Source organism: Podarcis pityusensis (genome assembly GCF_964106645.2).
Source record: "Podarcis pityusensis genome assembly, chromosome: 17".
Lineage (NCBI taxonomy): Eukaryota > Metazoa > Chordata > Lepidosauria > Squamata > Lacertidae > Podarcis > Podarcis pityusensis.
In genome coordinates this window covers 39,364,363-39,385,181 of record NC_138042.1, presented here as the reverse complement: position 1 = coordinate 39,385,181, position 20,819 = coordinate 39,364,363, and the positions used below count along the sequence as shown (strand labels likewise).

The 20,819-nt window shown below is 48.6% G+C and overlaps 2 protein-coding genes across 2 annotated transcripts in view; one reads left to right on the top strand and one right to left on the bottom strand.

Moving 5' to 3' along the window:
- The first annotated feature begins 1,695 nt into the window (after positions 1-1,695).
- On the top strand, positions 1,696-16,044 carry LOC308466440 (solute carrier family 25 member 36-A-like). Its single transcript, XM_080987228.1, has 7 exons — positions 1,696-1,899; positions 11,352-11,528; positions 11,677-11,754; positions 12,478-12,578; positions 13,684-13,750; positions 14,309-14,592; positions 14,715-16,044. The coding sequence occupies exons 1-7, from the start codon at positions 1,859-1,861 to the stop codon at positions 14,909-14,911; spliced, it is 945 nt and encodes a 314-aa protein (XP_080843354.1). The 5' UTR covers positions 1,696-1,858; the 3' UTR covers positions 14,912-16,044.
- A 413-nt stretch (positions 16,045-16,457) lies between these two features.
- CLSTN3 (calsyntenin 3) overlaps positions 16,458-20,819 on the bottom strand; it is a 33,637-nt gene continuing 29,275 nt past the window's right edge. The window contains exons 15-18 of the mRNA XM_080987104.1: positions 20,549-20,694; positions 20,304-20,439; positions 18,708-18,925; positions 16,458-17,503 (exon numbers count right to left, since the gene is read on the bottom strand). Of these exons, the coding sequence (XP_080843230.1) occupies positions 17,330-17,503; positions 18,708-18,925; positions 20,304-20,439; positions 20,549-20,694 (674 nt within the window). The 3' untranslated portion in view covers positions 16,458-17,329. The remainder of the gene's footprint in view (positions 17,504-18,707; positions 18,926-20,303; positions 20,440-20,548; positions 20,695-20,819) is intronic.

Here is a 20,819-nt window from a genome sequence, read left to right as displayed (position 1 = left end):
GAAAAAATCTTTGGGAGGTCTATCAAAGCCCATTTCATGCTATATCTTGGAATGTTTGCTTACAGAGAAACAGAGAAGGGACATTTCCATGTTTGCACTATTGAGGTGCTGCAACCCCCCCCCCCATTTTGCTGGAACTAAAGTGGTGCTTCTACAGGACTCTGTTATCTGACATTGCCATACACCAGGGCCAATAACTTTTGATACTCAGAATTAAATCTCATTAAGCAGAGGTGTCCTGCTGAAATTACCTCCCCGTGGCTTCTGCCTTCTTTTTAATTACTAGCCGCTCTTCACTGGGGGAGGAAGGGAGACTTTAATGGTTGGTTTCCCCTCGTAATTTCTGCCAACCCAGATGGCAGGTAGTTTCCGAACATGACATCCTATATTCTTTCCAGTGTACAGCAGTTTGAATGTGACCAGCGGCCACTAGAGGGCAGGGTGTTTCTTTTTTTAAAAAAAAATAAAGATTCCAAAATAATAGTTAACCTAAGTCAACTTCTCTTGCTCCACAGTGTATTTCTGAAACAAATAGATTCCTCTGCATCTGCAGGAGCAGTTTCACTTGAATATGTGACACTTATGCACACTTCAGTGGCTGGGCTCAGAGCCATCCCAGCACCATAATGTACAGTAGCCCAAAACATCTTGTGTTGTTGTTGAGTCGTGTCCGCCTCTTCATGACCCCCTGGACCAGAGCACGCCAGGCACTCCTGTCTTCCACTGCCTCCCGCAGTTTGGTCAAACTCATGTTCGTAGCTTCGAGAACACTGTCCCACCATCTCGTCCTCTGTCATCCCCTTCTCTTTGCACCCTCCATCTTTCCCAACATCAGGATCTTTTCCAGGGAGTCTTCTCTTCTCATGAGGTGGCCAAAGTCTTGGAGCCTCAGCTTCAGGATCTGTCCTTCCAGTCAGCACTCAGGGCTGATTTCCTTCAGAATGGATCGGTTTGATCTTCTGGCAGTCCATGGGACTCTCAAGAGTCTCCTCCAGCACCAGAATTCAAAAGCATCAATTCTTCGGCGATCAGCCTTCTTTATGGTCCAGCTTTCACTTCCACACATCACTACTGGGAAAACCATAGCTTTAACTATACGGACCTTTGTCGGCAAGGTGATGTCTCTGCTTTTTAAGATGCTTTTCAAGAATCTTAGAACCACAAAAAGGAGCTTCACTCCCCTGGGGAAAGGGCTGAGTAAGATCTGCATCAGGAACAGGACGTGAGGAGACCAGCAGCGCCTCCTGCTTGCAGAGGACGTCCTAAGTTAAAGTGGGGACTTTCCGGGATCAAATCAGAAACGGGCAAGACTTCTGAAAAACGGGGACACGTGGAAGGTCTGGCTAGGGTACAAAACCACTGTGTTTTAAAAAGAAAAAAAAGGCAGAGCTAATGATTTGCTGGCTACGTACATTTCTTCCCTGCCCGCCGTCAGCAAAAGATTCCCGGGCGGTGCACCAAAAAAGTGAATAATGCAACTTAGTTTGCGGAGTTGCGCCAGAGAGGGCGGCATTTCACGTAGACCTGCGACCCCGCTGGCACTTCTCCGAAGCCAGCCAAGCTCTGGGCGTCTCACACCCAGCCAGGACTTCGGGAAACCGGAGCAATTCGGCTGAGATCGGAGGCGGGGCAAGCGGCGGCGAGAGGGCGGAGTGGGGGTTCGGGTGGCCGGGCGCGACGAGGGCGGAGCTGCTCGGGACTCAGCCGGAAGCCGGAGGGCGCAAAGCACGCGGCACCCGCCTCGGAGCGCTCACGGGATCGCCTGCGCGCAAAGATCGGCGAGGGAGCCGTGCCGGGTTCTCGACGGCGCGCACGGAAGAGAAGGCGCGGCTGCGGCGTTGCGCGGCACAGAGGAAGGATGCCCCGTCGGAGCACCGCGCTGCACCTCGCGGCCGGCGGGTGAGTAGCCCCGAGGGAGCTGGTGCGCGTCCCAGGCGCGTCTGCTCGTAATCGGTTCCCCGGGACTTGCTGCCAAGGGGAACGGCAGGGCCGGATCCGCCGCGTGCCCATGGGCAAGTCTATCCAAGCCTAGGACGCCGACCTTAGAGAGGCGCACGACTGACCTTGGAGGGGCACCGTTTTCTACAAGTTCCTTGTTGCCATAAAGTTCTGAAAATAGTTTGCTTTTATAGTTTGAAATGTTTTATCCTTTCTGTTTTGGAAAAGAGAAGTTTGCAATAATAATAATTGTAGTTGAAGAGATTTCGAGTTGCAGGGTTGGGAATGCGCCGGAATGGCAGCTGCCAGCCATGTTGATCTCCTAGAATCATAAAGTTGGGAGGGATCCTGAGGATCATCCAGTCCCCACGCCCTGCAGTGCAGGAATATGCAGCTGACCCTTACGGGGATCGAACCTGCAACCTCGGCCTTGTCTGCGCTGCAGCCAACTGAGTTGTCCAGCTGTGTTTCCAGCAAAAAGACAGCCGAGTGCCCAGATTCTAAAGGAGTGAGGCCGGCTCACATGTGTCGGTGTAGCAGCGCTCCTTCTTGTGGGAGGAATGGGGTAGGAGGAATGTGTCAGGATTGTGTGCCAGAAGGAACAGAAAATGTCAGAGGTGCCGGATGCCTTAGCTTCTTTTCTTGGTTCACTGTCGGTTGCTATCTTGGGCCCATTTGTGGTCACCTTCTCTTCCTGGCACATGAGCCACTGCACCATGAATTCCACACACTCCAGTTGTGCGAGGACTGCATGAAATGATCTGCAAGCCTATCCACGTGGGGAAACTTACCACCCATTTAGTGTGACCTGTATGATTCCCAGTCATCTTTACAACAGCTACCAGTATTACTACTGTTGTAATGCTGATGAGAACCTGAGGCTGATGGAAGAAGTGACCTGCCTGAATAAACAGTCCTATGCATGCTTGCCAGGAAGCACTTTGCATTTCTGCAAAAAACCCCAGAAAGTTTTAAAGTCATGTAATTGATGATTTACAGAGCCACCTGTCAGTGCATATCCTTTACTAAAAAGTGATATTTTAAAATGCAGTACAGGCTAATTAAAAAACAACAAGCAAAAAAATCCACATGAGTTGCGCTCTTTGAGGACCTGCAAAGCAGCAATTGGCTCCTCTGTGCAAGCTTCTTAAAAATAAACTGAGTGTGCACTAACACAAGGAGCCTAAGCGAGCAGGATCAGAGGGAGGGAGCAAAGTTAACGGGGGTAACATTGGAGTGGAGTTCCTGAGACGATGGAATGGTGCCTTGTACACCTCCCTCTGGCAACTCCTCCAGCCAAGCTGGTGCCAAACATATTACTACTCTTCCTTCCCGTCAGCGAGGAGCACACTGCCCAGGCTTGCACCCAGGGAGGTCACTTCGGTGCTGCTGATTGGCTTCACCCTGGAGGCGCACTCCATTGTCTCTCAAGACAGAAATATGCCAACAACTGCATTAATAACGGGGTTTATCTATTACCGTACCCATAAAATTGTTCACATTATCCAGCACCCATCCTTCACTGAGGCTGGCAGTCCCAGAGGTCTGCTGAGCTTGGCCTGGTGATGGGATGGAGGAGATGGACCCGGCAGGTTCGACTCAACTTCTCCCACGGTTGAGATGAGTGTTTAAATGCCTATGTAAGTCGCAGAATTCAGCTTTCTGAGTACAGTGGACGCTCAGGTTGCGAGCGTGATCTGTGAGGGATGCACATTCGCAACCCGCGTCTGCGCACACGCAGGTTGCGATTTGGTGCTTCTGCACATGCGCAAAGCGCGATTTAGCGCTTCTGCGCATGCGCGACCGCCAAAACCTGGAAGTAACCCGTTCCGGTACTTCCGGGTTTCGGCAGTCCGCAACCCGAAAAAAACGCAACCTGAAGCGTCTGTAACCCGAGGTATGACTGTACAGAACTTGGATCTGAGCGCAGGATTTTAGTATGTTGATGTGGTGCTGCTGTTGTTGAGGACTCATCCCTGGGGAAGCTCTGGGGTTCTTGCCTTCATCTGTTCTTCCCCTTAAGTGGACACAACTGTATTAACTGAAACGTGTAATATCTTGCCGTTCCCTTTGTGTTTATGAGAGTTTGACTGTGCTGTTCCTCTGAGGCCGTGCTCTTATGAATACACTCAGGCAGTGGGATCTACCTCTGAAAAGGGTATTCAAGAGGGCATGTCTTAAATCTGTAGTGTTCACACCTGGGAATGTGTAGTGCTGGGTTGCTGTTTTTCCCCCAGCAGGTGGACTACATTCAAGGTCAAACTGCACATTAAGTTCTTTAAAAACATGCTTAATGCAGCTGCTTTTATTTTAAAGGAAAAAGAGCTGGTTAGTCACTGTTGCTGGTAAGGGGAGGCAATTTAATATTGAACGATAAATTACAATCTTTCATCTTTTCCTCTGCCCTGCTGCAAAGGCTGGAAAAGAGGAGGAGGAGGAGGGATCCCTTGAAACCCACCCCCTGGCACAGTGTTAGAAACTCAAATATACCGTATTTTTCGCTCTATAAGACGCACCAGACCACAAGACGCACCTAGTTTTTGTTTGTTTTTTAAATGATATTTATTAAAGTTTCAAAGAAAAGAATTACATGAATTTAAAAAAAGGAAAAAAAAGACAAAAGTAAAAATAAAAGAAAAAATACAAAATACAGAAAAAAGATAAAAAAACACTTAAAAAAATAAATCAATCTTTCCATACCTTACATTCATTTCCTTGTTTCCCTGACCTCCTCACACCTCCCTTTTTTGTATTCCAATTCAGTTAGTTAATTCAGCAATTTCTTTCCCTCTTTGTTTTTATCTTAATCCTTTAACATAATATATTATAACTTTGGATTCTCACCTGTTAACAATCCATTTTTACATACACCTTTATAACATTGTTGCTTAAACCACTTAACTTCATTCTGACATCATTCTAACATTCATTAATTTTGCAATATTTCTGTAAATAGTCTTTAAATTTCTCCCAATCTTCTTCCACCGACTCTTCTCCCTGGTCTCGGATTCTGCCAGTCATTTCCGCCAATTCCATGTAGTCCATCACCTTCATCTGCCATTCTTCCAGAGTGGGTAGATCTTGTGTCTTCCAATACTTTGCAATAAGTATTCTTGCTGCTGTTGTGGCATACATAAAGAAAGTTCTGTCCTTCTTTGGCACCATTTGGCTGACCATGCCCAGGAGAAAGGCCTCTGGTTTCTTTAGAAAGGTATATTTAAATACCTTTTTCATTTCATTATAAATCATCTCCCAGAAAGCCTTAATCCTTGGGCACGTCCACCAAAGGTGAAGACGCACCTAGTTTTTGGAGGAGGAAAACAAGAAAAAAAATATTCTGAATCTCAGAAGCCAGAACAGCAAGAGGGATCGCTGCGCAGTGAAAGCAGCAATCCCTCTTGCTGTTCTGGCTTCTGGGATAGCTGCGCAGCTTGCATTCGCTCCATAAGACGCACACACATTTCCCCTTACTTTTTAGGAGGGAAAAAGTGAGTCTTATAGAGCAAAAAATACGGTATATGCTAGGTGCCAAATGGCCCCCTTAAACCAAGGTTGCAGTTGCCAAAACAGAAAGTCCGGTTGCCATTTTGGGGCAAGACGGCTCTAAAGTCTTATTTTTCAAAGGATGGACTGACTGTGATTGATTCATCTGGCTGGTCCAGATGACAACCTTGAGCTAAGGTTAAGAGCTTTGAGAACTTAAAAGAAGAAAAGTAACTTGATCCAACGACAGTCCGTATGTATATATATTGGCCCATTCCGACTTCTTTTTGTTAAAGGTGACCGCTCAGGCTTCACAGAAAAAAGGAATTTGGTTCCAGAAATTCATTCCGATTGTGCAGATGAAATATAAGCGATAGAATTCTACAGGATGGAGTATTTGTGTGTGAAAATGGTCCAGATCCAATGATCCCCAAATGTTGGAAATGTCAGGTACCATAGGTGCTAACTCCCTGGGTGCCCGAGCACCCACAAAATTCCCCCTTGAAGGGGCCGGGCACCCACAAAATTCCGTGCCAGGGCCATGCACGCTGCATGGCACCCATGGTCATGGGGCCAAGTTGGCACTTCTGGCACCCATCCTGGCACCCAGGCAAGTGGTTGAAATGCGCCTGGCTAATTTCAAACCCTGTGTGCCATCCAACCACAACCCCACCCTTGGTAATTTTGCCAGCTTTGCCTGCCAAGGTAGTGCCATAGCTGACGTTCTTCCAATGTAGGAGAACTTCTGTTGAAATCTGCCGACTCCCGCCTGGTTATATCTTCAGGAAAAGCACGGGGCCTTCGTCTCCAGAGACCCTGCACACTATCACAACCTTCTAAATGGCTATATCCAAAGTATCCCTCTGAAGCAGAATGGGAAGAACATCTTACCGGGGCCGGGTACAAGAAAATGGGTTCTGCCTGGCAAATAGGGGCAGCAGGAGCAAGTGGGTTTCGGCTACTCCTTTTTCTCTACCAGCTGCGCTGCTTACTCTGAAAACCCGGTTGTCCTCCTTCCTAAGGCGTCCTCAGAACAACTCTAGAAGGTTATTCCTGGCCTAGCCTTCCAACTGCCCAACAGCTGTTCACACCCAGCCTCTCTGGCCTGCTACCCTTTTGCTAACTCAAGCTGCGCAGGCGCACATCCCTTGAGACGGCAAAGGGGCTTTGCTTGCAAGAAGCATCTCTGCAAGCTGAGCAGAAGACAGACACAGTTGGTTAGGTCTTTGGTTCGTGGCCAGGTCTCTCTCATCATCATCTGTCTATATTCTGCGACGGCAGAAGAACGGGAGGCTCAGGGTTGGGCCAGGAAAGGCCATCTAAAGATGTTTCATCTTCTCTCGGCAAACAAGCCCTCTGAACGGAAGGAGAAATAATTGGTTTCTTTCTGCCAGCCTTGGTGCAGGAATTGCTGTATCCATTGGAAACAGTTTCCATGGTGCATTTAAAAAATGTACTTAGTTATTTTCTGCTTTTGGAGGCAACCGTTTCGACGCTGTGCTATCGTTTATTTATTTGCAAGAATTGTAAGTGGTGTACACGCTGTACTTATAGTTAAAAGATTTATATATTCGGCAGAGTTTCCAGGTGGTTTGCAAATGAAAGAAAGGGGGGAGGGGAAGGGGTGATGGAGTTAGGAGACCCTCTTTCTGGCGTTGTGGACACGCCCTAGTCCTGGTTCTCACAAAAATCAAGCGAAATAGTAAACCTGTTTCTGGACAGGTTGTGCTCAGATGCAGGTAGGGAGTTCACAAGGTTGAGCTCTCCTTGCTTTAAAATAAAATAATGCTATCCCCGCAAGCAGAAAGCAAGCACATCAGGGAAAATGTGTCATCCCGATAATCTAATCATTGGCGCAGAGGGCTTGTTGCTTTTGTATGGAAGAGCATCCAGTCGTGTCAGCTCTGCCGGCTTGCTGCCTGAAGTGATGCAGGCCAGGCGCCAGCTAGTGAGAACATGAATGTATAGGCAGATGTTTCAAGGTATCCAGCTACTGGTTAGTGATCTCATCTCAGCCACTGACTCCCAGTTTCTAACTGTTCGGAAGCTCAGGACTTCAGAGACAAACAACAACAGCCCTTGCCTACACGAAGAGGTCATTCCACAGTGCTTCAAAAACTCTTCCCGGCAATGACATTTTAAAGCAAGCCTCTGACCATGTGAAGAGTGAGGTGTGGCCACCAGGTTAAAAGCACCCTGGTGGGAGAACTAGATTGTTCCAAGGGGTCCCTGTGGAGCCTGTGTTCAGGGTTGAAAATGTGTGCAATGGCTTTGAACACACCCGCAGCTGCTCTGTTGCATCACTTGCCAGTGCAAACTTCGTCAAGGCGAATACCCTTCGTGAATGTGGAGCGGTAAATCGAGAACCTCTCACCTTGCCAGGATTCGCTCACTCAGCTAATGTCAAACCAAAACCACAGGCTGCTGCTGTCAGTTAAGGGCTGTCCTAGCAAGGGGGCCGGTTGCGTAAAGTGCAAAGCACGTCCCTGCCAAATTGGGGCAGCTCCCGCCTCCGCCTCCAGCTCCCCCTCTCCTCCCCGCGCGCTGGCAGTGCGTCACACAGACACCCTTTGGATTTGCCAATGATTAGCACACTGACGTCTTGGCTCCGGCCTGCTGTGAGCAGGGCTCCAAAGTCCACAGGGGAGGAGGTGGCCCAAACGTCACATCTTTGCATTCTGGCATTGCCCAACAGGCTTTGTTCTGCTGCGAGGCTTCCCCATGTTGCCACAGCCAACGGGCACTGGGTGATCTTTGGAGCCCGGCAAAAGGAACAGATCCTTCTGTATGTTGGAAAGTCACCTCGTCCAATGTAGTAGAGATTGCTTCTAAGCAATCCAGCCTCACGCTGGGAGTTCTCAGCTCAGGTGGCTGCGGTGGAAATGGAAGCCGAGCTGTCTTGATTCCGGATTCATTAATCCAGAGCCGGTTTATGTGGTTCTGGCTGTGCACATAGCTAGCACAGCAGCCCCACTGCTCCCCAATATGGATTAACCCCCGATAGAATGCAGCCTTCAAGAGGAAAAAGGATGCCTATTCCTATTGACATCCAACGCCCTTTTTAAATGTGTTGTGGGGGCGTGAGGAGGTTATTCATCATCATCAAACCTTTATTGGCATCACTTACAAACATTCAGAATAAATAGGCCAGTGCGATCTCGTCGCCATTTCAACAGTACAGTCATTTGCCAAAGGAAAGAAGAGGCAAGCGATCTATTCCATCTCTGGGGGTCTCCAGCAAGGGCAGGATCCTGTAGCATACTTTGGCGACAAAAAAATAAAATAGAGGAACTTAGCTACTGTCTTGGTAAGCTCCTGGTCTCTCCCCTGTAATAAGAAGCATATAACCTCTGTCTCTGGTTTCCATGTTGGAATACATAGATGGTCTAGAAATTGTTGGCAGAAACCATCCTACATTTTACATTTAAGGGCCACGTGAGCTGGAGTTTCCACCAGGTGGGCATACATGGGCAGAGCCTATCTCCTTCTGCCATACCCGCAAACCTACCCAAAGGAGGTTAGAAGGATTAGAATTGAACCTAGCCAGCGGGGAGGTGGGGGGTTATTGGGTTGTTCTTGTTTCCAGTTTATTATACATTTTGTGATTTTATATTGTGATTTTGTGTTGTGAAACACCCAGGTATAGAGCATCTAATAATAATAATAATAATAATAATAATAATAATAATAATAATTCCTGATCTGTCCCAACTCTCTCCTATCTTTGAAATGGAAAATCTCAAATCGTTCCCCAAACGTGCAAATCGATTGGAAAACTTCTCTCCGCCCCCTCTGGATCCTCATTACAGAATTATACTCTACAACCATATATGTTCGATTCCTGCACTGAGAGAATACTATAAGCATTTATACTAGGCTGTGAATATACAGCCCATTTTGATGCAAGTCAGAGCTAGGATGATGGACCACCCCCCCCCCCCGAAGATTTTTTGCTTTCCTCGGGGCTTTAGCAAACACCACCACATCCTCATAGTCCTTGCCGTCCTCTTAGTTGGACATCAGAACCGTTTGCTCAAAATCTACAGTTTAATTTCATTCTAATAATGAGATCTATCTTCCACTCCGATATTTCTTTTTACATTTTCTACATATGAGATGTCCCCCCGTAAAGAAACAGAACTTCCCAGAATATCCCACAAAGCCTCTAACAGCTTGAAGGCAGTGACTCAAAGAGCAAAGGCCGCCTTCGAGAGTGCAAGACTTTCAAAAGAGGCAGCGTTTCAAACCCAATTTGAACATATCTAGATTCCCCGTATTCCTATCTGAGGTCTTTTCAGTTTTTATCTGGTCATACATTGTCCCCCCTTTTTGTCTCCCAGTCTCCTGGTCTAGTTTAAAATGTACATTAACTAGAGAGGCACAGATTCTCCACACTGATAACGAAATTTCAGACAGTTTTGGTGATTCTTGTGGATAGCATTTAGAATTTGGACTGCGTGCCTGAATCGTAATTTGCTTATACTGCCACTGATGTCAGTTGCCCTGTGACCTTCTGGGGAAGGGCAGGTTAAGAAAATCTTAATAAATAGACAAATGGAGCCCCTTCTCATGAGACTTTGGGGGCACTCCTGCTGCGAAGAGCCTTTGAAGCACTGAGGAATGACCTCCTCATGTAGGCAAGGGGTGGTTTGTTTGGTTTTTGCCTCTAAATAACTGTCTTGAGGATAGCCTCCGAACTGTTAGAAACTGGGTGCATAAGCTGGGTGCCAAAGGACAGGGTTGTAGTTGAAACGTTTGGGCAAGATTGCTCTAAAGCCTTATATTTCCAGTGATGGACTGACTGTGATTGATTCTTGGTTAAACACCTGGCTAGTTCAGATGACAACCTTGAGCTAGGTTAAGAATGTTGAGAGCTTAAAGAAAAGAAGTCACTGAATCCGGGGAGAGTCCACATGGGGTAAATTGAAGACAAGCTGCAACAATTAACTATAACGTCGTTCGTTACTCCTGCTCAGGCTGCACAGAAAAAGCAATTTGGTTCCTGAAATTCATTCTGATTGTGCAGATAAATGATTAAAACGGTCAGAATTCTACAGGATTAAGTGTGTGAAAACACTTGAGATCCAAGTTTTACATTTTAAACATCAAAATATCATAGCAAATAACAACAACAAAATTACAGTTGCAAAATTTCCCCCTCCACAACTTCCCTCAATTTCCTCTTCTGGTTTTTTTTATACATATTAACTTCTCCTGCTTGTTTTGATGTATCTTAATTTTAAGATAGGGACGCGGGTGGTGCTGTGGTCTAAACCACAGAGCCTAGGGGTTGCCGATCGGAAGGTCGACAGTTCGAATCCCCGAGACGGGGTGAGCTCCCATTGCTCGGTCCCTGCTCCTGCCAACCTAGCAGTTCGAAAGCACGTCAAAGTGCAAGTAGATAAATAGGTACCACTCCGGCGGGAAGGTAAACGGCGTTTCCGTGCGCTGCTCTGGTTCACCAGAAGCGGCTTAGTCATGCTGGCCACATGACCCAGAAGCTGTCTGCGGACAAACGCCGGCTCCCTTGGCTTATAGAGCAAGATGAGTGCGCAACCCCAGAGTCGTCCGCGACTGGACCTAACGGTCAGGGGTATCTTTAGCTAATTTTCAGATCTTTAAATTAATTATTATTATACTCTTCTCCTTTTCACATCATCATTATAATTCCTGTTGTTGTTGTTGTTTTTTTAATTGTAAATGTTTAGTCAAAACCTGCTAGTGAGTCCATATCTTTACCTTGTTTCTGTAGGTATAACATAAATGGTTCCCAGTCTTTCTTAAAATCTCTGTTGCCCTTTTCTCGAATTCCTAGGCATCTTCACTTAGTTGCTAGTGGCCAATTATCGGGTGCAAAAGGCGCCTGGCTAATTTTGAACACTGCCTCTGAACCTTGCCCTGACACTGCATTTCCTCTTCCCTCTTCCCAGATTTGGTGGCACGGCTGGAGCCATCTTGACCTGCCCTTTGGAGGTGGTGAAGACCCGCCTGCAGTCTTCCTCGCTGGCCGTGAGGCCGCTGTGCCTTCCTGCAGTGCAGATGCAAGGGGTGAACGGAGCACTGATCCGCCCTGGACTGCCCTCCATAGGTGCTCTTCAGCTCTTGAGGTGAGCGGCCAAGACAGGAATAGCTGTGGAGGATCCTTGTGAGGTTCCCATGGGTGGGATTCCCTTGTTTTGTACCTCCGTTTGCTTTTCCTGCCCCCCGAGACAGAGGGCGGAAACTGACCTGCTCGTTCGTTTTCTCCTTTCACAGAACCATCCTAGAGAAAGAAGGAATCCGCTCCCTCTTCCGAGGCCTGGGGCCCAATCTAGTCGGAGTTGCACCTTCCAGGTAAAATCGTGTTTACAAGGGCAGGGCTCCTGTTCCTGGTTCCCCAAGCGGAACTTTCACAGGGATTCTCGTTGAAATCAACCCTCAAAAGGGTCCAGAAATCTCCTGCTAGGGTTGGGTGATACCTGGTTTTCAACATCGTGATAGAGCACCAGCTAAACATCATGATATATCGCGATGTCTGAAATAAGGATGGAGCTATATAGAGGCATTGGCTGGCTTCATGGTTTTCCGGCATTGTGATTTTTGCATAGCACACCCACCCACCCTGATTCATGATATATTGCCAGGTCAAAAACTATGAAACCGATATCACGATATGGGCTGAAGGGGGACACGTCTGAGACCCATGACCTTGTGCAGTCTGCTGGTGGGTGACCAAACAACAGGGTTTTTTTTATATTATACAAAGTTTATTTTATATTATACAATGGCTCAAACGGCCTCTGAGCCTTTTCAATGCTTTTCCTGTAAACAGCAGATCATTGTTCGTACAGAGCAGAATCTGGAGGAGAGACAGTAAGCATGCAAATGAGCATTTCTGGCCACCACAGACGTCACATCCACATGGGAAGGAATCGAGAGCTGCTTTCAGCCTTTAAACCCCCTGAATCTGGCAAGAGCGCAGGCTTACCAGGGCGAATCTAGAGCAGATTGCTTGTCGTTGCGTCTGTGGGTTAAGTAGCTTAAAAGGACTCAATTCCTTTCCCTCCCCTTTTCCAGAGCCATTTATTTTGCTGCATATTCGGGCGCCAAGGAGAAACTCAACACGGTGTTCGCGCCGGAGTCTAAGAAGGTTCACATGCTTTCGGCAGCCTGTGCAGGTAAAATGTACATCTGTTTGGGTATCCTCGGGTCATTTCACCTGTTGTGTTCCGAGCTTTGAAGAAAGGTCAAGAGAATGTGTTTTAAAAAAAATAATATGATTTACTGCGGCAAGGAGTAAAGGAAGACTCCTAGATACACACTTGTGCATGTCTGCTACGCAAAAGCAGACAGCGTTACAGAGCAGCACTGCTTACCTGACCTCCTGGTTATGTCACTGCAGCACAGCTGGAGGGAGAGGAGCATGGCAGTAGCATGGTTGGCATGGTAGATCCCACACTGCTGGCGCATTTGCAGTGTGCCAACCTTGCCAATGACTGCTGCACCCTTCTCTGCCCAGTGTGCTGCAGCGACTTCAGCTGGAGTTCAGATGAGTGGCATAACCGCACACCTTCAAATTCTGGGGTTACAGGTGTTGAGAAGCTGCAGCTGGCAGCGGGTTGTATATATGTGGCAAAGCAGGGATGCGTACCATCTTCATATATGCCTCCTAATACAGTGGCACCTCGGTTTTGGAACGTCTCCATTGACAAACATTTCGGTTTTCGAACGCTGTAAACCCAGAAGTAAATGCTTCGGTTTTTGAACGCGCCTCAGAAGTCAAACCGGAAACGCAACTTCTATATTGAGTTTTCCATTTTGAGACTTCCATACTGAGTTTTTGGTTTTCGAACGTTTCGGCACTCGAACGGTCTTCCAGAATGGATTACGTTCGAAAACCGAGCTACCACTGTATGGGTGAATGCATTTTCTTCCTTGCATTTGTGAAGGGGACCTTTCAGGTTTGAAGCAGCCCGTTGCCTCCTTCTTTCTGCTTTAAGTGCTAAGAAATGAGGTCAGGCAGAGGTGGCGAGTGACAAAGGGGAAGGCAGAGCGAAAGCGAAAATCCATGGGTGGAACTCACAGTCTGAGTTAAGCTCTTGCACAGCCGCCACTGAAATCTATGTAACAGTTAAGCTTGTAATTTCATCCCATTGAGATCTGCTGGATATGAAAACTTTGGATTAGACGCCAGAGAACCTCAGAACAGGTCCCTGCAAATTGCAAATGTCTTCCGCAAAGCACAAGTTTCACCTTGGTACCTTTAACTTCTCCTTCCTGCAGGAGTCACTTCTTCCACTTTGACAAACCCCATCTGGCTGGTGAAGACCAGAATGCAGCTGGAAGCCAGGTAAGGAAATCCTGGCTGTGTACCAGTTCATAACATTGTTTTGAGCCACCGGGACTGGCAGAATTTGATTCTGGACATAATGGAAGACTGGTAGGCAAGACATGCCACTTGCACATAACGGCAGGAGGACATTTGGGTGTATGCTGCAATTCCACCGAAGCTCAGAATTTGGCACGGAGCGCAGAATTCTGCTGCCTAAGAACCCGAGTCTCTCCTCCCCCCCTTAACCTCTTTGAAGTTGCAAATGAATATGCAAAAGCATGCCCAATGCCGGGTGCATCTCAGTAGCCAAACGAGTTCTGGGTCAGATTTCACATGGTTAGAAGGTGGGGCAATAATCCTCCTGCCCCCTCCCTGACTAGAAGCCAAATCAAGCATGCAGAATAAGAAACAACAAACATGCACAGTGTCTCTTGATTTCTGCGATTTGTACAGGTTGCGGAATTCAGTTTCTCGGAATTCAAGTTGCCATGGCACAACATTTCATTTATAATGCAGTTTAGTGCATTAAATGAGAAGAGCTCAGCAGTTCCCGACTGCGTTTTCTGTTCTCTGCAGGGCCAAAGACGAGCGACGCACCAGCGGCTTCCAATGCGCCATGCGCATTTATCACACGGAGGGCTTGCGAGGCTTTTACCGCGGGATCACTGCCTCGTACGCTGGCGTCTCTGAAACCATCATCCATTTTGTAATCTACGAGGCACTGAAGCAGCGAATCAGAGAGCATCGGTCGTTCCTGACTCCGACTCCTATCTTTTCCCCAAGCAGCCAGGACTTCCTGGGGCTGATGGCAGCAGCCGCCGTTTCCAAAACATGTGCCTCGTGTATTGCCTACCCACACGGTGAGCTGCTCTGTGTTCCAGGCTCTCCCCCCCCCCCAAACCTGTCTGGCCAGAACTGGAGGAGCTTTCTCCAGAGGACTGGATAACTAATCTCTTTTCTCTTTCCTTCCTGCTCCCTGCAGAGGTCATCCGGACGCGGCTGAGAGAAGAGGGCTCGCGTTACCGCTCCCTTCTCCAAACTCTGCAGCTTGTGGTCCGGGAAGAGGGCCCTGGCGCTCTTTACCGTGGGCTCCTGACTCATCTGACCCGCCAGATCCCCAACGCGGCGATCGTCATGGTCACCTATGAACTGATCATTCATTTGGCAACCAAAATGTGATGCTTCCCCCTCCCTGAGAATTGGCTGTTGTTGGCATGTGCCTTTAGGAATGTGAAGCCTTGATCACGATGATCACATTTCCCCGTTCCACGGTACGATGATGCCGTGGGAAAGGCTTGGAAGCTAGTGGCCTGTCTGTAATCTTTTGTTTGCGAGCCTCGGTAACTGAAGGATGTCTTCAACTGTGCTGGGCCTCTCATCAGACGCCTTAAAAGACATCAGTGGGCAAGGGACCACTCAAAGATGCAGTTGGACAGATGCAAGAGTTTTACATGCAGAAGGAACAATGCAGAAACGTATGCGTACGGAGGGCGGCTCGGCTGGCAAACACTCTTCCCCAGTGCCCCTGCCTGGCCAGGCTCCAGTGTGCTGGTTGTGCAATTCAGTGCAGAGGAAAGCGTTCTGCTCTACTTCCCCTGTGGCCCAACTCCAGCTTGCCAGTTGGCCAGGAAGGCAGAGGGCTTGTACGGAAGCCACGTAAAATGAAAGAAAAGCACCGGGGAATTTTCTCCAGGAAGTGGAGCGGTGCATCAGTGGTTAGTCTCAAAGGGAGGACTCCCCTGGCACTGACACCCTGCAATGGGCCTCCAACTCTTGCTGAAGACATTGATGGTTCCCTCCTTCCCTTTTGAGTTTGCCGCTGGCAACTTGCCATCTCCTGAAGGCAGGCAGGAGGACAGCTGTGCCCTTGGAAGTTCAGGGTCAGCTCCTCGCCCCTGCTCACGGAAGCACAGAAGCAACATAGTCAAAGAGCCCTGGGGGTTTTGGTCCCTGCTGTAAAGAGAAACGGTTCGCTGTGGACAACTGGCAGGCTTACTTTCTATTGCCTTGCTTATGTATGTATTCCACTGTAGAGCTTGCCTCCTAACAGGAGAGTCATGGGGAGAACAAAGGCATCTAGGATGGGGTATATTTCAAGGGGGCAGGAGGTTGCTGTGGTGAAGGGCAGCCTGAATGTGAAATTTGGTGTGTCCTCCTGTGCGTAGCTTTATGGGGCTTCACTGACTTCTGACTCCATTTGTTGCATAGGAGTAAGGATGCAACACATTCTTAGACAAACCGAAATTATTATATGTTTTAAGTTAATGTTTCTTTGTGTTTTTTAATAAAGTATTTTATTAAAAAAACAACAACCAATGTTAACACAGTTCTATTTGGTAGAGTATGAGACTCTTTTAATTTCAGGGTTCTGGGTTCAAGCACCAAGCTAAGCAAAAGATTCCTGCATTGCAGGGGGCTGGAATAGATGACTCTGGTAGTCCCTCCCAACTCCACAATTCTCTGATTGCTCTTTACTAGGATCTGGTGCCAGACTCTTCTACATTGTTAAGACTCGTCCAGGAGCCCAGAGGATGGGGAGACCCTCTTATTGAACCATTGCAGGAAGCAACCATTGGGGCAACCAAATCCTTTTCTTACTAATGAGATATTGGAAGACCCTCAGCCTTTATCCCTTTTCTATTCTTGTAATTACTACATGGGGTGGAGAAGTTATTAAAAGAAGAAAGCTATCTCACTGAAGGAAGAACGTCCATTATTCCAGACCTTACATTTTTAAATCCTTTTTTATTTTAAAATCTGCTCCATTTTTCTTCTTCACATCATGTATTTCCTTCGCTCGTTATTGGAATATTATTGACAATTTTACAAAGCGACACAAGCTGCAGGTCTTTTTTGTTTGTTTGTTTCTTTGCATCAAACAAGAAAACAAGAATGAACCTCAAACAACGACATTGAAAAAATATACAATATATATATATATAGTATCTTGGGGTGTCTTGTTGTACCGCTGGGTTTGCTGCCGCGGCCCCAATTCCCGGTCCTCTCCCTTTTTTATCATGCCAATCCAGTTTACCCTTCTCTGGAGCGAAGGGGGTCCTCTGCCGGAGACCAGAGTTAGGGGGCTCTGCCCCACTTGAGCTGAAGCAAGCGGCTGGAGAGGTGGGAGGAGCCAAGGTCCTGGTCAAAGAGAGGCTCCTCCCCCTGGGCGCTGCTATCAAAGGGCAGCAGACAGAACAGTGGGCCTATGCTGGGGCAAGGTCAAGCGGACATCTTGAGAGCCAGATTTTATGGGGGGGGGGCCAATCTGAGGCACGAGGCACCATTAATCCACCGTGATGCTCTTGCATTCTGTTCCATTTTAAAGACACTTGCGCAGGAGAAGTTCCCGGTGGATTGTGCTCCGTGTTAATTCGTGGGAAGGGAAGGTGCCAATTGGATTCTCTGCCTCATGTGCCAAAATCTCACGTCTTAGGGGTCAGCCTCCGCTGTGCAAATACAAGAGGTCTGGAGAATGCAGAGCGGGGGGCAGGAAGAGAAGGGGGGAGGCCAGACACGTACCCCCACCCCCCAGTGACTAAACATAAGCAGGACCTCCCTCTCTCGCTGGCGTTCCTCTCCCCCATCCATCGCATGCCTCTAGAAGCGGCAAGGGGCATCGTGCTTGCCCACAATGCGCTGGTCATCGGCCACGTCGCTGCCTGGGCTGTCCGGTGATTCAGAGTCACTGCTTTCCTCTTCCTCCTCTTCAGCTACTTCTCTGACGGTCGACCCAGAAGCTTCTGCTGCCCTCTCCTGGCAGCTCTGGTACGACTAGAAAGAGAAGGTAAAAAGGTAAAGGACCCCTGGACGGTTAAGTCCAGCCAAAGGCGACTGAGATGTGGCGCTCATCTTGCTTTCAGGCCGAGGGAGCTGGCGTTTGTCCACAGACAGCTTTCCAGGTCCTGTGTCCAGCATGACTAAACCGCTTCTGGTGCAATGAAATACAGTGACGGAAACCAGAGCACAAGGAAACGCCATTTACCTTCCCACTGCAGTGGTACCTATTTATCTACTTGCACTGGCATGCTTTCGAACCGTTAGGTTGGCAGGAGCTGGGACTGAGCAACGGGAGCTTACCCCGTCATGGGGATTCGAACCGCCGACCTTCTGATCGGCAAGCCCAAAAGGCTCAGTGGTTTAGACCACAGCGCCAGCTGCGTCCCTAAAGAGAAGGAGGAAGTGACAATCGAGCAAAAGGTTTGGAATAGCCAGGGAAAAGGCCAGAATGATTTTGGCTGGCTGGCTGGCTGAAGGCAGGCTGAGAGATGTCTTGGACAGAACCGTAGCTACGGGGAGGCTAGTCTGTTTTTTTTGCCCCAGTTGAAGCCTTCAGAGGGGTGCCCCTGAGACTCCCAGCCTATGTGTGTGTGTACACAAATGTGTGTGAAGGGGGTGCCAAACTGGGTCTCTGACCGAGGTGAAATAAAGCCTAGTTTTGCCCCACCTTGGACTCCAGTGCTGTGGGGCACAAGACCCTCTTGAGGTGACTGTGCTGTAAGATCTGGACTCACTCCCAACGGTGTAGTGTTGGTTGTCGCCGCCTAGGGCAGGCGCACGTACTGGGCATGGGGGGGGGGTCCAGCTCAGCCCTCCCCACTGCAGTGACCCCATTGGAGCAAGGGGGGAGCCTGGCTGGCCAACGTGGCCCTTGGCTGGTGAAGAGGAGCACTGGACTGGGCTTCTCTGGGGTCATCTGCATGGCTGCACCTGGTTTGTGCCCCCTCAAAAGTTGTGCACCCGGGGCCACGGCACCACTAGCACACCCACAACATGCCCCTGCTCTCCATCTAGATTCAGGTGTAAGTGTATGAATAAATCATATTTCTTGAAGCTACAACAGCCTCTGCCACGTCTTCAATTCTCCAAAGGAGCACAGACCCCTGGAATCACATGCACGGCTCGGCACTGATTGGTGTTGCTTGCAACACTGGTGTCAGAAGTGGAGTCTCTTTCCTGCCCTGCTCCCTCCACTCACCTCCATGGGGTTGACGATGATGGTGAGAGCAGAGTCGTCCCAGAACATCTCGCTCTCCTTGGCCTGGGCACCTCCGTGGCTCTCCGCGGACTCGCCTGTGCCCTCGCGCTCGCCCCCTCGCCTGTGCAAGGAGTGGATGCGTAGGACGCCCAGGATCACCATGAGGGCCAGGAAGCCCACGCAGACCACAATGATGATGGTGGCAGCGCTGGGGACCACTGTGGGAAAAAAGAAAGGGGGAGGATAAAGCCAGTTCGTTTCGTGGCTGCCCATGGAGGAGCTAGGATGTGGTTCCGGAGGGCAGGCTTTTCGTTGCAGAAGCTGCATATGCCACACTTCAACGGGACACCCTCCCTAGAACCTGCCGCTCCCAAGATGTGGAGATGGCCGGTGGTTTAGAGGCCTGTCGAAAAGGAGTAAGAGGATTCTATGGAGAACCGGTCTTGCACCCATGGGAGCTAAATGGAGCTTCCATGTTCAGAGACACTATATCTGCATACAGTAAGGCAGTTCTTCTGCCTTTCACTCATCGAGAGTACAGATATCCTGCCATAGATTCCTAGTATCACCCCAAGCCTTTGCCTTGGCTCTTTTCAGCTGGTATTCCAATGATCTCCAGTTTCTCCTTTCATGTACTACTTAATATACATTGGCGGCCTGCCCTTTCCTGAAAGCTCAAGCGCATATAAAACAGATCAGCTGCTAAGGGAAAGGCACACAAGCCATTTAGGGCTTTAGAGGTAAAAATAGCATCTTGAATATTGGGAGTCCCTGCCCTAGTTAGTGTGCCTAGATACCTCACTGACAGCACCGAGGTTAAAGCCTTATTGCTTGAAAAAACGTTTATCTGGCTGTCCCAAGTCAAAGGGAGAAGTAACAAGGTACAGTGGTACCTCGGGTTAAGAACTTAATTTCTTCTGGAGGTCTGTTCTTAACCTGAAACTGCTCTTAACCTGAGGTACCACTTTAGCTAATGGGGCCTGCCGCTGTCGCTGCACCGCTGCTGCGCGATTTCTGTTCTTATCCTGAAGCAAAGTTCTTAACCCAAGGTAATATTTCTGGGTTAGCGGAGTCTGTAACCTGAAGCATCTGTAACCCGAGGTACCACTGTAAACTACCATATTTTTCGCTCTATAAGACGCACTAGACCACAAGACGCACCTAGTTTTTGGAGGAGGAAAACAAGAACAAAAATATTCTGAATCTCAGAAGCCAGAACAGCAAGAGGGATCGCTGCGCAGTGAAATCAGCAATCCTTCTTGCTGTTCTGGCTTCTGGGATAGCTGCGCAGCCTGCATTCGCTCCATAAGACGCACACACATTTCCCCTTACTTTTTAGGAGGGAAAAAGTGAGTCTTATAGAGCAAAAAATACGGTATTTGGTAAGAACTCTTCTTTGTTTATCTGCTTCTTGGCATCCCACTGTGGAGGGATAGGATTCTCTGAACCCCGACACCTGGACTAAAGTAAAATACACTGGGGATCCAGTCACAGACCCAATCAACTTTGACCCCGAAATTGAGTGTGCCACCCTCTCTCACCCCTCTTTTCTCAGTCAACCTGCCACTTCACAGTAGCATATCAATCGGTACATACTGGAGTTGCGGTGGGGGCTAGCCAGGCTGTGGCCAGAAAGTTCTGGAGGCAGATGGTGTCCACGGTGCATGAACTGCTGGGCACTCATAATGTGGTTCGGGTGAGCGGCTCTGTTCATGTTGTGAAGGACGTTGACCTGCAACGAGAAACCCGTAGTCAGGATTCTTGGTTCCAGGCTGCTGACACCCACCTCAGCTGCAGCCCGATTCGCAGACATTTTGAATTTCGCGCCCTCCCTTGCTTACCTCAACGGTGAACTCGTTGCTGGAGTAACGGCCGTTCATCTCGGTGCAAGAAAGGCGGAACTTCCTCTCATAAAGGGCGGCGCCATGATGGATGCAATAGGAGACTTGCCGAAGGATCTCCTCATAGACAGCAATGCTCTCCACGCCTAGAAATGGGGAAAGATACCCAGGCGGAGGTCAGGGGTGGAAGGGGAGGGTTAAAGCTTCCAAGCTGGCTGAGCTCAGGCTTTGCAATATAAACTAAACTTCCCATGCAAAACCCTGCATTATC